The sequence below is a fragment of the Bidens hawaiensis genome, unplaced genomic scaffold, assembly GCF_021521415.1.
Source record: "Bidens hawaiensis isolate Kalapana, Puna unplaced genomic scaffold, B.hawaiensis_p1.1 tig00015127_1, whole genome shotgun sequence".
Classification (NCBI taxonomy): Eukaryota; Viridiplantae; Streptophyta; class Magnoliopsida; order Asterales; family Asteraceae; genus Bidens; species Bidens hawaiensis.
In genome coordinates this window covers 77660-94991 of record NW_027492341.1, presented here as the reverse complement: position 1 = coordinate 94991, position 17332 = coordinate 77660, and the positions used below count along the sequence as shown (strand labels likewise).

The following is a 17332-nucleotide window of genomic DNA, read 5'->3' as shown; positions in this document are numbered from 1 at the left end:
GCACATCAACATGCGAGTCATTTGTGAGTCTACCGATAGAAAGTAGGTTTTTGGTAAGTTGAGGGACCACAAGATCATGTTGTAATATGTAGTTACTGACAGAAGTGTTCCCGATTTTGAAGACGTGTAAAGACTGCCATTTCCAAAAATCACATAAGTGTTACCCAAATTAGGGTAGGGAGCATGAATGGCATATGGATTAGGTGTCATATGAGGGTTGCACCTTAATCAACATGCCAATCCGGATAATTCTAGGTAATGTGAAACCAAGCTTGGAAGGTTTTTGCAAGGTTTGTATCAAGTGGAGGGGCATGTTGGGCAAACATGGATGGATAGACTTTGACAAGAAGTGGCGTAGTGTCCTTTCCCGTATAGCAAACAATGGGGTGGTCTATGACCACAGCCACGACCCGAGGCGCACCCACGTGACTGTCCCCTTGAGTAGCTAGACCCGTAAAAGTTTTGAGAGGAGCCTATAGATTGAGGCTCGATGGCAACCTGCGAGGATGGAGAAACATGAATAGCCTGCAAATAAAGTTCATGATTTACTGTTTTGGACAAAAGTTGGAAGAGAGAGGGCACGGTGGGAAGTGGAGAATGCTTCAAAAGCCGAGCCAAGACCACATAAGAGCCAATGACATTTGTCATTGCAAGTCACGGGGTGGCCAATGGTTGCGAGTTTATATCAGTTGAATTTATACTTTAGACCATATTCAGACACAGTACACCCCATTTACAATTGACGAAAGACGTTGTGAAGAGTATGCACACGCTCCAACAAACGATAAGCAGCCTCATAGCCTTGCACCTGTCAAGTGAAAGTGAGGCCGAGGTACCCGCCCATGGCCAGTTTTGATATATTGGACTAAATCAACAATAGGGACATTTGATCAGATTCTTTCCAAGTAGCAAAAAGAGGGTTGAGGGTGGCCTTTCCATCGGAAATGATGCTCAGAAAATAGTTGGAAGATGATAGTTTGATAGATGGGAGATGGAGAGTATGGCATACGTATCACTCACGTATCTACTTTGAAGTTATGTTTAGTACGATAAAACATATCCGGGGGGGGGGGGGGTGTTATTCATTTAATAATATACACGAGTAAAAGCTGACACAAGACATGATAAGATTAAGGGGGTGTTTGGGATTGCTTATTTTCACCAACTTATAACTTATAAACTTATTGAAAAGTGATAAGGTGTTTGGGATTGCTTATATTGTGAGAGGAAAAGTTCATTAAGTTACACTTTTGTAACTTATTAACTTAATGAAAAGTTATAAGGAGGCAAAATAAGGAATCCCAAACACCCCCTAAGTATACCCTCAACAAAATCTATGACTTTCTAAATTCAGATTACCCTCCACTCATCATCATGTATATCTAGGTCACTAGGTGATCTTCAGCTCTCCTCTCTGCCCTCACCAAACAGTACATGCCATTGTCGCAATAAGCAATCCATATATCATAAATCTTAAAGGCCCATACCATTTGGCACATTTGGTGGATTTTCGGTTTGATCACTTTTTGAAGCGATCGAGGGCATCACACCTCCGTTAAGGGATTCCTGAGGTAATAAAACCTGGAATACAGCATAGTGATGATTCAAACTTTTCTCCCCTTGTAATCTATGAACACTTACAAGTGCACCAGCTTTTTCATTCGGGAAAGCGTAAAATATACGCTTAATTCTTTGATGAACGAGTGCCATCGCACACCTGCCATAAAGAAACACAAAACCAACATAAGTTTCAAAAAATAAGTCAAACTAATTATCGATGTGGTCAACACAAAATGAGGAAATGTGGCACAAATGGCAGTTAAAAAACTTACATTGCACAAGGTTCCCAAATAAGATAAATATCATAGCCAGTACATAAATATGGTCTCGATAATTCAAGGTTGCAGCCATTTGTGTGCGAGTTGAGCTCTTCATGATCATTTACCTAAAAAAATACACAAATTTAGGTGTGAATATTCAGGTTTCACAAATGCTGAGTTTGACTTCCCACATGGTCAAACTTGGGATGTTGGATAATTATCGCTTGAAACAAAACAAAAGCTTATCAGCGCTCCCGTTACCTGACCTACTAAGCAAAGCCCACTTTACCACTTACAAATAAGGCTGTAAACAAACTGGACATTCAGCGAACTGTTTGACGAAAAGTTCGCTTACATTCTTTTAATAAGTGAATGAACATGAACACGGAATTACATTAGATTAATTAAACGAAAACATGAAGAGAGGTCCCGTTTGCTCACTTGTGTTTGTAAACGTTTGGTAATTTGGTCGTTTATTTCATCCACTTACGTTCGTTAATTGTTCACTCGTTTATGTCTGTTCATGTTCGGGGTTTTTTTTTTACCTTTGGTCATTAAAGGTTTTTTATACTTTATAACTTATACATGTTAGTTTATTATCCTAACATTCAAATTTTTATACTTTTAATGTTTATGAGTTTATCACCTTAGTTTTTATACTAAAACATAGCCAAGCACAAAAAAAATCATTAATGCACGAACACAAACAAGTATCCATTCTGTTTGCGTGCTCGTGAACCGTCTGCTTGTTCGTAAATGCTTAAAAAACGAACATGAACAAGATCTTGTTCGGTCTGGTTCGTTTACACCCTACTTATAACCAAATCCAATAGAAACAAGAAACGAAAAATAGGAAGCTTACATACATGGATTCGGTTTTTTGTTTCTTTGAAGGAGATGTTAAAGCAGGCCCCACACGATCAATTTCAAAACAATTATTTCGACCACCAGGAAAAAGATTCCTATCTCTGGCTGCAGAATCTTCAATCGCTACAATGGCAGCATGCCTTAACGGATGCCAGCTGTCACATGGCTGCTGACTCGACCATACCCAAGGGTTTAAACATGAAACCCCATCATACAACAATTTGGGTTCTTTTGTAACTGAAGAATTTAAAAGCATATTGTCATGATTTTTAGTGACTTCATGATTTATGGGACGACTACAAAAATTGACCTGATCGCGTGCGCGCGAAATAACCTCATTGGTTGATGGGTCAACAATAACCGCAGCATTCACTATCTGCACGGTTTGCACCGTTAATACAAAATTTTTAGAATATTAATATTATTAAAATTTAGAACTTGTAAATTTACCTGGCGTTCGGTTTTTGCTAAATCAAGTGCTAGCTTCATGAACGTGCAGACAGAGTGTGATTCCTCCTTTGAAAACCCAGTGATTCCGTTGATGTTGCTGCAGAATAAGAATACAACCTTGAATATTATACAAACACACACACATACACATAGAGGTTCATTACAGAACACTAGGTTACTACGAGAACACTAAGTTGCTGGTGGCTAGAAGTTGTTATCTACAGCTGGATTTATGGTCTAGTTTGGGTCAACTTCTGGAAATTGGAGGCCAAGTATCAGCAGGAAAAAGGTATAAAAGTTTCTATTCATCTTATTTATGTTGAAAATAATGATTTGGATAACAGCATGAATAAATTTATCGAATTCAAAGGTCAAATGCATTGGGATTGGGGTAGAGTAATCAAAATTTGGATATTGGTCAACATAAGGAAACGTTAATACTGGTCAAAAAGTCAACACAAAGGAACAAGTCAATGCAAACCAAGATCATGATGGGCAGTCAGATAATGGTGTTACAAGAGAACTATTGTGCAACAATGGTGTTATTGATAATATATTTGCATGTTGTAAACATAGTATGATTGTTGAGTAACTTGAGTTTTATTATTTGTATACTTAGTGTAATAAGTGTATATGCATAGGTATTGTATGAAGCACAATGGATTGTATCGTGTTCCCATTTGGCCCTATGAGCCCAATTTCAGTTTAAGAAGGTGTATGGTTTGATATGTCTAGGAGATATGTTGTCTTCAGCCCAGCCCATAATGGGATAGCTGAGAATTAGAGAAAAAGGCAGAAACGGGCCTGGCCAGCCCTAATAGCTCAAGCCCAGTTTGTTAGTTTCTTGTTCAACAAGATTAGCAAAGGGTTAAACCCTAATTAGCTAGATTATAAATAGATCTCTTGTACTTGTAATCTATCATCACTAAATAATAAACCCTAGTTGCCCCTGTGGACGTAGGTTACACACTGTAACCGAACCACGTAGGTTACACACTGTAACCGAACCACGTAAATCTCTCGTGTTTCTTTGTTCTTTGATTTCTGTTCGTGTGTGTGTGTGCTTCGAGACCTAACAACTGGCATAAGAGCCAGACTCGGCTCTTGATCATCGAAGAACACCAACCCAACCGTAACCCACCCAAAACTGATCCTAGCCAACTGCTAGGGTTTTGCTGGAAGACAACCCATATCTGTTGCAGTTGACCACAGTCATCCCTGACCCACCAAACGCAGCTGCTGCTGATCGGGTTCTCAACTGTTGCTGTTGTTGGTGCTGTTCAGTCCAGAAACAGAAGTAATGGCTGAAGACGGGAAGATCAGAATTGTGGTATTTGATGGGCAGGATTTTGGATGGTGGAAGATGCAAATCACGGATTTGCTAGTACAAAAGGATTTGGATTCGGCTCTAGGGACTCCTCCTACACCGATAACACCAGCTTGGACAGCACTTGACAAGAAAGCTATGTCAACAATCCGGCTTACTCTATCTATGAATGTTGCATACAACATCCTAGAACAAACCACATCGCGTGGGATTATGGAAGCGTTGTCAAACATGTACGAGAAGCCATCTGCTGCCAATAAAGTGTTCCTAATACGGGAGTTAGTTAACACACGCATGAAAGAGGGAAGTTCAGTTACTGCTCATATTAACCTGTTTAATTCTCACTTGTCTCGTTTGTCTTCCGTTAATTTCAAGTTAGATGATGAACTACAAGCATGCCTACTTTTATCCTCATTACCTGACAGCTGGTCAGGAACAATCACTGCAGTTACCGGGTCAGTTGGATCTGAAGCTCTCACGTTCAGTAAGGTTCGTGATTTGATACTAAGTGAGGATTCGAGAAGAAGAAGCACTGGAGAGACAAGTTCGTTACTCAGTACAGAGGGTAGAGGAAGAAACGGTAGTAGGGGAGGAAACAGAGGAACATCAAAGTCTAAACGAAGAAGTAAGTCGAGATCATCAAAACCAAGGAAAGACATAGTTTGCTGGAATTGTGAAGAAAACAGGCACTTCAGAAGTCAATGCACCAACCCACCTAAAGAAAAGAAAGAGGTGAACGCTGCCACAACAGCATCAGATGATTCAGATGATGCGCTTATATGTTGTGTCGAGAATCCTGTTGAAGACTGGATTATGGATTCAGGAGCATCTTTTCATGCTATTTCTAGCACGAAGATGATGAAGAAACTACGAACAGGTAACTATGGTAAAGTTCGTTTGGCTAATAATCAGTGTCTTGATATAACAGGAATGGGAGACATAGACTTAAAAGACTCCATTGGGAACCACTTGGACCTTGAAAGATGTTCGGGTCATTCCAGGTTTAAGGAAGACGTTGATATCCATTGGTAAGCTTGATGATGAAGGATATGATGTCACTTTTGGTAGAGGACAATGGAAAGTAGTTAAAGGCAGTATGATGATTGCTAGAGGTAAGAAAAGAGGTACTTTATATATGGTTGAAGTACCAGATGAAGGGGTTAATGTAGTGACTAGTGGGCTGAGTCAATCAAAGTTATGGCATCAACGACTCGGTCACATGAGTGAAAAGGGGTTGAAAATGCTTGTCGCCAGGGGAAAGCTTCCAGAGTTGAAGAGGGTCGAGTCTGAGTTTTGTGAACCGTGCGTCTTTGGCAAGAAAAAGAAGGTAACTTTTGCGAAGACAGGTAGAGCACCAAAAGCTCATAAATTAGAGCTAGTTCACTCAGATGTATATGGACCGACATCTTTCGCTTCAATTGGAGGATCTCGCTACTATGTTACCATCATTGATGATTCAACACGCAAGGTATGGGTTTACTTTCTTAAACATAAATCTGAAGTTTTTGGTATTTTTAAGAAATGGAACCTCTGCTGTTGAACTTGAAACTGATTTGAAGGTTAAGTGCTTAAAGTCCGACAACGGAGGAGAATACATCAGCAAAGAATTTATTAATTATTGTGCTGAAAGAGGGATCAAGATGATAAATACAGTTCCGGGAACTCCGCAACATAATGGGGTTGTAGAGGATGAACAGAACATTATGTGAGAGAGCTAGAAGTACGAGATTGAATGCAAGGCTCCCAAAGATGTTCTGGGCTGATGCAGTTAATACTGCAGCTTATCTTATCAACCGCGGGCCATCAGTACCGTTGGGATTCAAGATTCCTCAAGAAGAATGGAAAGGTAAAGCTGTAAAGTATGATCACCTAAAAATTTTCGGGTGCAGTGCTTATGACATTAATCCAGAAGGTAACAAGTTAGATGCTAAAGCGAAGAAGTACACACTCATTGGTTTCGGGTCAGAAAAGATGGGCTATAGGCTTTGGGATTTTGAAAGCAGAAAGGTAGTCAGAAGCAAGCACGCCTAATTCAATGAAGCAGAGCTGTACAAAGACAGAAAGTCAGTCAACTCAGAGGTTCAGACCGAAGAGGTTGAGTTCGAAACCACAAGTCAGAGAAAAGAAACCAGTTACAGAATCTATAGCAGGTCCTGAAGATGATTCAGATCCCGAGTTTGATAATAATGACGGTGGAGTTGAAGAACCAGTGGGGTCTTCAGATAGTGGGAGTTCAGAGTCTGAAGAAGATCAGCCTCCACAACAGCCACAACAACCTGACAAGTGGGTCAGGAGATCCACCAGAGCTACTAAACCGCCGGATAGGTTCAATCCCGGTCGTACAAGTCCGTCAGTTAATTATCTTCTTTTAACTGATAATGGTGAGCCTGATTGCTACTCTGAGGCAATTAAGGTAAAAGAATCGTTCCAGTGGGAGCAAGCAATGAAAGAAGAAATGGGCTCTTTAGACAAGAACAAGACTTGGGTTCTTGTCAAGCTTCCGCAAGACAAGAAAGCTCTTCAGAATAAGTGGGTGTACAGGATCAAAGATGAGAACGATGGAGCCAAGAGGTATAAAGCTCATTTAGTGGTTAAGGGGTTTCAACAGAAAGAGGGGGTCGATTACAGTGAAATCTTTTCTCCAGTTGTGAAGATGACTACTATCAGGGTGGTTCTTGGTATCGTTGCAGCAGAGAACTTACATTTAGAGCAACTAGATGTCAAGACAGCTTTCTTACATGGAGATCTTGATGAAGACATCTACATGAAACAACCTGAGGGTTTTCAAATAAAAGGTAAAGAAAATTAGGTTTGTAAACTGAAGAAGAGCTTGTATGGTCTGAAACAAGCACCGAGACAGTGGTACTTGAAGTTTGATGACTTCATGGAGAGAATAGGTTTCAAGAGTTGTGAAACTGACCACTGTTGCTATCTAAAGAATTTCAAAAATTCCTACATCATTCTACTTCTGTATGTAGATGATATGCTGATAGCAGGGTCTAACATGAATGAGATTAGCAAGTTGAAGAAACAAATGTCTAAAGAATTCGAGATGAAGGATTTAGGTGGAGCCAAGCAGATACTCGGGATGAGTATTACCCGAAACAGAAAAGTTGGTTCACTAACACTATCTCAGGAGAAGTACATAAGGAAAGTGTTAGAGAAATTCAAGATGAACGATGAGAAGACTAAGACTAGAAATACTCCATTAGGAAGTCACTTGAAGCTTACCAAATAACAATCACCAAAGTCTGAAGAAGAAAAATTAGAGATGGCTAAGGTTCCTTATGCATCAGCGGTTGGGAGTCTCATATATGCTATGGTGTGCACTCGACCAGATATAGCTCATGCTGTTGGGGTAGTCAGTCGATTTATGTCAAATCCTGGTAAAGAACATTGGGAAGCTGTCAAGTGGATACTCAGATACTTGAAGGGTACCCAAAAGATGGGGTTGTGTTTTAAGGGTAAAGATACTATGCTCAGAGGTTATACTGATGCAGATTTGGGAGGTTGCAGAGAGACATACAAAAGCACTACAGGGTATGTTTTTACAGTGGGAGGCACAGCAGTGAGCTGGACTTCAAGACTTCAGAAAAGTGTGGCTCTATCAACAACAGAGGCCGAGTATACGGCTGTTGCAGAAGCGAGCAAAGAACTAGTTTGGTTGAAGACTTTTCTCGAAGAATTAGGAAAACATTAGCCTGATTACTCGTTGTATTGTGACAACGAGAGTGCAGTGAAGCTTGCTAAGAATCCTGTCTATCATAGCAAGACGAAGCACATTGGGAGAAAGTATCACTTTGTGAGGGAATTGATTAGAGATGGAACAATCAGTTTGAAGAGTATCCCAGGTGCTAAGAATCCAGCAGATATGTTAACCAAGTCTGTGGTGCTGGATAAGCTGAAGTTTTGCATAGCTTCAGCTGGTCTCCAGGAATAGTTGAGGAGAGTGGGGTAACATGGAAAATTGAAGAATAAAGGGGATTCTTCATTTTACAGAAGTACGGAAGAGATGGTGCAGTTCGAGGTCCGAAGACACCAAGTGGGAGATTGTTGGAGATATGTTATCTTCAGCCCAGTCCATAATGGGATAGCTGAGAATTAGAGAAAAAGGCAGAAACGGGCCTGGCCAACCCTAATAGCTCAAGCCCAGTTTGTTAGTTTCTTGTTCAACAAGATTAGCAAAGGGTTAAACCCTAATTAGCTAGACTATAAATAGATCTCTTGTACTTGTAATCTATCATCACTAAATAATAAACCCTAGTTGCCCCTGTGGACGTAGATTACACACTGTAACCGAACCACGTAAATCTCTCGTGTTTCTTTGTTCTTTGATTTCTGTTCGTGTGTGTGTGTGCTTCGAGACCTAACAACATGGTCAGTTGGACCGCAGGTGGTTCAATTGTATCCTAGGAAATCTTTTGCTGAGTTTCATTCCTTATTCTGTATGGCTCAAGTTACGATTTTTTGGGCCGAATCTTTGTGCCCATTTATTAGTTAATTATTTCGAGAGTTAGTCTACCCTTCGGGTATGTCTCAACTCTCATGGTGGGCTCAGGGCTGATGCCTGAAGTTTCGTATTGTATTTGTTTTATTAAATTTTGTCTGATTGTCATCCCATCTACCCAAAGATGTGTTCGCCTATGTAAGTGTGGTGACCTATCAGAATCCAAGAATAACTCTAAATATGATTACAGAAATAAATGTTCACAACTTTCAAGTGTGGAGAAGTTTAATAATTGCCCAAACCCAAAAGTGTGTATATCAGTTTGTGACACCTAATTACTCAACAACAGATTATATGAGGATATGTTAAGAAAGCTGTTGTAAAATTAGCTAAAATGTTGTGACGAAACTCACAGGTATAACTAAAAGCTAGGCCTTTTAACACCACACAACTTTACCTAAATCAACCTACTTTTAATTTGATTATATCATATAAGTAACTAGTGGTGCAACTTGTAACTGACGAAAAGGGAGCATAAAACATAAAATGGATAAACATAGTTAAGAGTTAAAGTGAATTACTAGGTTGGTGGATGAAAAGACGTTGGCCACAGTTTACATTGTTCTACCCATTCTACTTTCGATAGCGGAGCATATCTGCATACCTAACATTAACAAGAAAAAAATATTAAAAATCCGTCTTCCGACTATAACAAATTACATCTCTTAAGTAACAAACCAATAGTATAAAAAAGCTTACGTTTGTAGTGAAAGTTTCCAACTGATAAGATTCTATAAGGTTAACCACCTCTTGAGGTATGACATCCAATTGGCTATCATTTTCACCAGCCAAACATAAGATCATTGATAAACGGGTGGATCCTGGTAACGTACCAAAAAAAAAAAAACATGATAGTATGAGATAGAGTACATTTAAATAGTAAAATAAATTAATTACTATTATTACAGGATAGAAAACAACCTCCATCAAGTTGTTGTTTTCGCACGCGTTTGACATGGCGCAGATTTTCTAATGGCAAAGTCTGATTTAGCTTCCTGAACATTAAACAGTTTAGATATATCCTAAAATAGAGGTTAACATAATAAACTAGTATGCGTATGTATATATACCTACCTGATAAGAGTGTTGGCATGCTTAGGATCAATGGCAGCAGCATACACTTTAACTGCGGAATATAGTATATGAAATTCGAAATGAAGTAAGTGTGAATGAATATGCATCATGGTAAATAAAGAGGGAGGTTTAAGTGGGTTGCTGGTGAGGATTAAAGGGTGGTTTGTCTGGAATGTGAACGATTTCGTGATCTTCAAAATTGTTCATTTACTTAATAAAAAAAGAAAAGAAAAATCAAGTTAAAAACCATGTATGATTAGCAACAATCGGGTGAGTAAGACAGCACCTAAGGGAGTTGGATAAGTTTCAGGGAACATATAATAATAGCAAGTGTGCATAACCTGGAAGCAAATTATCCAACCCAAATATGATTAAATAAAGGAATATGACACCAGACCACAAACTAGTGATTACGGAGTTCGTAACTTTGATCTTAGTTGAAGTAATAATAGGAAAATTAAAAGTAAGCTTACCAGGAGGGAGGGAGGGGTTGTTATAATATACCAAAATAGGAGGCGGAGGAAGAAGAAGGCTGTCAACTGCGAATTGGTAATCACGCGGCCAATGGGAATGGGGTTAGGGTTTATTTTGCCAACAATACTAGTTATGGCAGATCAGGAGTACAATGGTTAAAAAAAGCCCGATAAATATCATTTTGAAGTATAATATTATTAGAAGAAGATAGATTGTCGTGGATAAACATTTTTGGTTAATCGTTTTGGTTTAGTTATTTTCGGTTATTAAAAAAATGGTTAATCGAACCGAGAAATCATTTATTCAAAAAATTAAAAAAAATAACCGTTGGTTAATGTTTTAGTTCGGTTTTTTTGGCTAATTCGGTTTTATGCTCAACCCTAGCAGATAGCACCGGTGACCCGGTTCACCAACAATTCCAGTTGAAACCTACTCGCTCAAAAGCCAACTATGTTAAAAGCCTTGGCTCACGCATGACAACTTTATCATGAACGAGACTTGAACCAATGACATTCCTTAGAGAAAGTCACCATGGAAAGTACTGCTACATGAAGATGACTGCTCCTTCGTTTTAATAAGAGTCCAGATTAATTTCACATCCATTTTTGAATTTCTTATGCATCCCATCTCTAGTTCTCTACATCAATAATATATTAAAGAGTTTCATAATATTGTAAAATTTATTCACAATCTCACAAAATAAAAAGGTTAAAAGACATAGTTTATTTCTTGCCAAAATTTCAATTTATTAAGGTATAACTCATACTTAAAATGACATACTTTTACTATATTTATTCATAAATAAAATCATTTTAATTTACACTGTATCACAATTTTTACGTTCAAACTTCTTTTACATTTCTTTTTGTGATGTAGGAGAAATAGCATAGTTCTTATTGTATACACAAAATATTTATTAAAACAATAATTGCTTGGCCTAAAAACAATATTATATCGCATATATGTAAACCTTTACTTAATAAAATGACAATGCGATACATGCACATTCCCTTTTGGATAGTAATACATAAAATGGTGACCCAGAAGAGACTAGAAAATAATCAAATATGTTGAAACACCAAGTTAAAACCAATTTATCTGTTTTATTAACCTGACCCGTATAATCCATTACACATTGAATCCGCATTTGCTTCCAAATACATAAACAAAACTACATATTTCGATTTGAATATCAAATCAATCAAACTCACCGCCCCCTTCCGAATCAGACAAGGGCAAAAGCGTACAAACACCAAGAACATGCCCGTTAAGACACACGTAATACTCAATACAATCTTCATATGCGCCCAACCGACAGCTGGCACTTTGCGGGATCATCTTCGCCTGCAACATACTCCACAACTTTGCTTTACAGTAAGGGCAAAACTCTGTAGGATGAAACTTAGCACCACGTTTAATAAGCATCTTTCACACCTTCGATGTGGCAAATGACTTAAATACCCCTCTAAAGAAACCCACATCCCCTTCTTCTCCTTGATCCAAATGCTCACACGGGTCCAACACATACAACACATCGCTTCTACAATTTGGTAACAGAAAGCTTTTACCAGACGTTCTTGAAAACCGAGTCCTGTATGCAAAGTGACCCGGAATGTGAACTTTGTTAAACAAACCCTCTTTAGTGCAGCCCGAACAGTAGATAAGAAGCTTTGCGAGTGAACTCCAGTTTCCATCTACACTATGGCTGCCACTAGATTGAAGATCTTGCATCATTTTAGGGGCTCGGGTTCTGCAAAACTCTTTCCAGAGGACTCGTTTCACAAGATCATCAAACCATTTGCAGACACATGAAAGTGTGGCGATTATTTTGGGGTTCCGGTTTAGATGTTGCAGAATTAGGAAGATGACATCTTCACTTATGTGTCCTTTTGTGCACATACAGCTTGCAGAGTGTATGCATCTGTACTGCTTGGTTATTATCATTGTCTGCACATGGTGAATAATGAAGACGGCATAATATCATCAAACGATCGAAAATCAAAGTTGCAAATGACACTAATTGGTGCAAAATCATAGATTACGCCTAATTTGTTTACATGTAAAGGCAGTTGATGATAGAGCTGGAAATTTCTAACACGACATGAAATGATACGGAGGTAAACAAAAGGAATTGCAAGTACAATGCGATACTACAAAGATAAGATTAAAACCCTCACTTAAAGGCAGCATAAGAAAACTCATGAAATTGTAAAAATCGAAGTTAAATAAATTCAGAAGTTGTCATCTTCCTCACCTTGGCTCACATGCGGGACTCTGAATCAAAAAGCCTAACAAATTAACTGAAGAGAAGAAAAGGCATAAATTAATTAGGGTTTGTGAACACATTTCAAGAACAAAATAATTAACGATTACTAAAGGAATTGAAGGACTTAACTGAATCTGAAATTCTTCTTGCCTTTAATAGGTAACAAGAAGCGTGACAGAGGATCAAGAGATGAACGGAGAAAGGGGTTGCAAATCTGATTGGATGGATGGATGGAGTGTTGTTTATTATTAAAGAAATTGATGATATATTAAAATGACATGCAGGCTATTTTTAATGTGAGGAGGAGACTATCGGCGATGTGGGCCCCTGGGTGTGAGTGAATGGTTGCGATTCAGTCGTTGGGAACCCATCCAAGTCACGAATGATGGTCCATCTAAGTAAGACTACTTTATTTATCTTTTAAAAACTAAAATATCTTTTGATTTTCGTACATAGTTAATTGCAATTATGGTCCATGTAGAATTCTTAACGCAGGTTGTAATCCCATGGCGGTATTTTTGAGGTTATGTGTGATGGAACTTTTGTTGCAGTTTAGGTTATCCGTTAGATCCCGGTTATTTTGTTCCATTAAGCAGAGGGGCAAATCCGTATATTTGCTCCATGTTCCTTCCCCGTCGATACTTAACCCTCCAAGCTTAACAATTTACAACTCTAGCCACCATCTTCGTCGTCATCCCCCGTAACCACCATCTTCGTTGTCATCCCCCGTCAATTATCATCAGCAACGCAATGGCATGGATACTCTATTTGTTTGTGGATAACATCACTCTCTCAAGTAACTGTTATTTTCATAATTGTTGGTTGATTCTTGAATTAGAAGTTGTCAATGGAATAATCCGACTATTAATCGTAGCTAAATCAGTTATGTTTATCATTTTGTAGCGGCATTTGGGCTAACGCCTCATGGACCGGATTAAGGGTGGATTTGGTTGTGTTGATCAATCGATACCAAACCGGATCTACACCATCCACTTTGCTGCATGAGGCCTTGATCAGTTAGAATAGTTGCTTTTAATTAGCTTCAAGTTGCATGAAGTATTATGAATAACTAGGTATTTTTATTTGTATATAGGTATTATAAAATCTTCATGCCTACTAGTTAGGTGTTTTGTATTATGTTAGCTAGTATTTTGGAAACCTATGAACTAGTAGTTGTGTAAATATATCCTTTTGGTATAAATATTAAGCTACTTTATGATGTGTATATAACGACAATGGTTTGTATTAAAATGTGGTATGTATGTATGTATGTATATAGGTCAATGGTTAATGGTTATAAATCTGAATGATATGTTTGCCTTTTGTATTTAAAAAGCTTAGTTATACATGCACACATTATGTATAAGCTAGTGTTTATATATAGAATAAAATTTTATGAATAATTAGTTAGTATTTGTGCAGGGGCATAAGTGTCATTTCACATTATTATGTGTGTCTGTGTATGCATTTGTTCCTGTTTATGTGTGTGTGTGTGTGTGTGTGCATATATGTATGTATTTGTGTACTTATAATCCTTAATAAAACTAAATGCATTGTTTAGTGCTATGTCAATCTTTATGTTAAAGGAACAAAGTTTGTGTGTGTGTATGTGTTAAATAATAAACCGTTTGGGCACAATGGTATGTTACATATGTGTTTATATGTATGCACATATGTGTATGTTTATTTATGCAGGAGAATGACAATCTTTTTATGTGTAATTAATATGTATAATAGTATAATTAGATGCATTTGTTTATCTTGATAGACTTTGTAGAACAACAATAACAAAGTAATTAGTTAAGGAATCAAGTGCTTACAATGTGTGTATGTTTATTTATACAGAGGTATAACAGTCTTGTTATGTATGTATGTATGTATGTATATATCTATGTATGCATAGATATATATATATATACATATATGCATATGTGTATGCATAGATATCAAAGGAATTGTCTTATCTGTGCATATATGTGTGTGTATTTGTGTGCATATTTATGTATGTATATGCGTGTATATTTATGTATGTATCTTGTATTGTATGGATTTGAATGTATGTAAAGTCATAGTTGACCTTGGAAAGTCAAACTGTGTGTAGTGTGTATTGTATGGAGAAGGGATCGAAACAAGTCCACACGAGGTTCGAGAAGGGATCGAAACACGCACACGAAGACAAACGGGGCTGAAAACGAAAAAACGAAACCCACCTAGGCCTTAGGCGTCACGTGGCGCGGCGCCCCATGGTGTCCCTATGCTGCCCAAATTCCTCTAGCCCGACTGTTTTGTCTTATATGGGCCTGGTTGGACTGGTTTAACCTATTTTGGCTTGTTTAGCAAGTTTAAGACACACACACAAATATATATATATATATATATATATATATATATATGAAACCCTATGAACAATTTATCTACCTTCCCGGCCATCCCACATCAGTTCCAGACGAGTTTCGAAGAGTAGAAGCAACCGGTTGTCGATTTTTGTTTGTTTTAACGTTAGTGAGTTTGTTTTTGGGATTTAGACATTCAAACCTTTTGTAATAAGATTCTAATGAACATGTTTATCATTTATAACTATTATATCTACTGTTCATTAATTATGATTGGCTATATTGGTTAGAATCACCTAGGTTTGATGTTTAACGGTTTAAATTAACTAGTTTAGGGTGCTTAACAAGTGGTTGATTGTTTTTCTATTGTAAAGTTCATATTTTATGATATTAAAAAGTGTACACCTGCTTCCATAGATGTATCTCAGGTTGCATGTGCCCATTGTGGTTGATTATTGCATAAATTAGTTTCGTGTAGGCTTTAATTGCATGTTTCGGTTAATACTTTGTGTGTTGATTGATTGTGGTAGACATACCATTAGGGTTTGTGTTTCTTGGATCATCAAAGTCAGTGAGTTCACCGCCTTTGAGTTGGACCAAGACCTTAGGTGTCGGCTTATCTTGCTAGTTAGTTGATCGGGTTAGTCGTTGCGAGACCACGTGCGGTTTTCCCATTGTCGGCTAGGTTAAGTTTGTAAGTTGAGTTATTTTATCATTAGTATTGGATTACCCCTATTCTCCTAGGTTTGTAATAGCTCAAGCATTAGTGAGATCTGTAACTTAGACATGGACCAAGTGATGAGTTATTAGGGTACGTAGATTAACAACCATGAATTAAAAGCTATCTAGATGTTGTTAAAGTTTCTGGTAAAACTGACCGTAGGGACCCAGTTGTCTTGACCTCACCTATGTTAGCCCATATTTAGAACTCTGGTTTCAACCACATGTTAGCACCTGTGTCGTCTTACAACCGTTAAGTCATCTTACCTAGGTGATTCGTTTTCTTATTATCGTTAGTTCCGTTAAGTTCCACCATTAGTTAAGTTAGTTTTAAATAAATAAGATAAAGAAATATATTATATAGGCAGGACTTAGATTATGGTTAATTATCTGAGCCGTTCTCGTGTGTCTTTGTCTTCGACATCTGGACTTCCATTATGTAACATTTCATTTTTTATTCGTTTTGTAATCGTGACCGGACCCGATCCATGCCCGGGTTCGTATTCGGAAAAATTATGTATAAAATCTCATTTTATTTAAGTTTTAATCTTTATTTATTCTTTAACATATATCTATGATTAATATGCGAAAAAGATCCTAAACTATCTTATTAACCACTTTTGCATCCACCACCATAGAACAGGGACCAGATTGCTAATAATATTTAACTTTTTTTCCTCCTCTCTTCTCCCTCTCCCATCGCCGACAAAGACCCCATCCCCAATTTATTGAACCAAAATTTACGGACCAAATCACGTAATTGACGTAACCCAATCATTGGCTTACCTAAATCGCGCCCACTACACCCTAATTATAGAAAATAATTAATCAATTGACAGCTAATTCGTTAATAACAAATCGAATATCAAATCAATCTTAAAACACTATATAAACTCGTTTATAATTCAATTAAATCACACCACACCATCCTTACTGCATTGCGACCTAAACCCCTAACCAAATTTCAGTATACAAGGCCGTTAAGACCTGATTCGTGTTCAAGCTAGGGCCGCGGCCCTACACTCCTTGTTCTCCCTCAATTCGTTACAGATTACGGTAATTGTTACATGCATCCAAGTTGTTTCTCATCAATTTACAAAAACCCCAACTCAGTTTTAACAAACATCAAATAATTAAGCGGATTTGATGTATAGGGTTCATATTGATTTTGGATGTTCTTTGGCATGTTTGTATATATATTTTTGAGTCGGATTCCTTTCAAAAGGTATAGCACCAGCCCAATGGCTAGTGCATGTTTTTTTAATCCCTTAGAACCGGCCAGGCGCGAGTTCGAGCCGCCCTGGACACGGTATTGATTTTATATTTTTTTAAACCTAATTTTCTTACATATTAATACTATTTAATATTATGAACAACTAACAAATACAATTTTTAACAATACCAAACATTATCGTTTAAACTTTTCGCTTATATATACAAGTTTACATACACAAATGCATATAATCACACACGATAAACGTATTATTTTCCAAG

The 17332-nt window shown here is 37.7% G+C and overlaps 1 protein-coding gene and 1 pseudogene across 2 annotated transcripts; both read right to left on the bottom strand.

Annotated features, from left to right (window-relative positions):
* Positions 1-1473: 1473 nt before the first annotated feature.
* On the bottom strand, positions 1474-11122 carry LOC143548452 (tRNA-specific adenosine deaminase TAD3-like). The gene is made up of 9 exons (XM_077039617.1): positions 11050-11122; positions 10046-10097; positions 9893-9966; positions 9671-9792; positions 9493-9575; positions 3138-3234; positions 2683-3063; positions 1833-1945; positions 1474-1717 (listed from the first exon to the last, which is right to left on the bottom strand). Exons 1-9 carry the CDS (start codon positions 11120-11122, stop codon positions 1474-1476), a joined length of 1239 nt encoding a protein of 412 aa, XP_076895732.1.
* Positions 11123-11587: 465 nt separating this feature from the next.
* On the bottom strand, positions 11588-13019 carry LOC143548442 (EID1-like F-box protein 2 pseudogene; annotated as a pseudogene). Its single transcript, XR_013137954.1, has 3 exons — positions 12915-13019; positions 12774-12819; positions 11588-12466 (listed from the first exon to the last, which is right to left on the bottom strand). The product of XR_013137954.1 is annotated as an EID1-like F-box protein 2 pseudogene (transcript).
* Between the last annotated feature and the right edge of the window lie 4313 nt (positions 13020-17332).

Excerpts from the sequence above, each read along its gene's own strand:
- LOC143548452 (XM_077039617.1), bottom strand. The coding sequence starts at position 11,122 with ATGGATGTGAAATTAATCTGGACTCTTATTAAAACGAAGGAGCAGTCA. Across the intron at positions 10,098-11,049 it reads ATGTAGCAGTACTTTCCATG|TTAAAGTGTATGCTGCTGCC; the intron begins GTGACTTTCTCT and ends TATATTCCGCAG. Across the intron at positions 9,967-10,045 it reads CATGCCAACACTCTTATCAG|GAAGCTAAATCAGACTTTGC; the intron begins GTAGGTATATAT and ends TTTAATGTTCAG.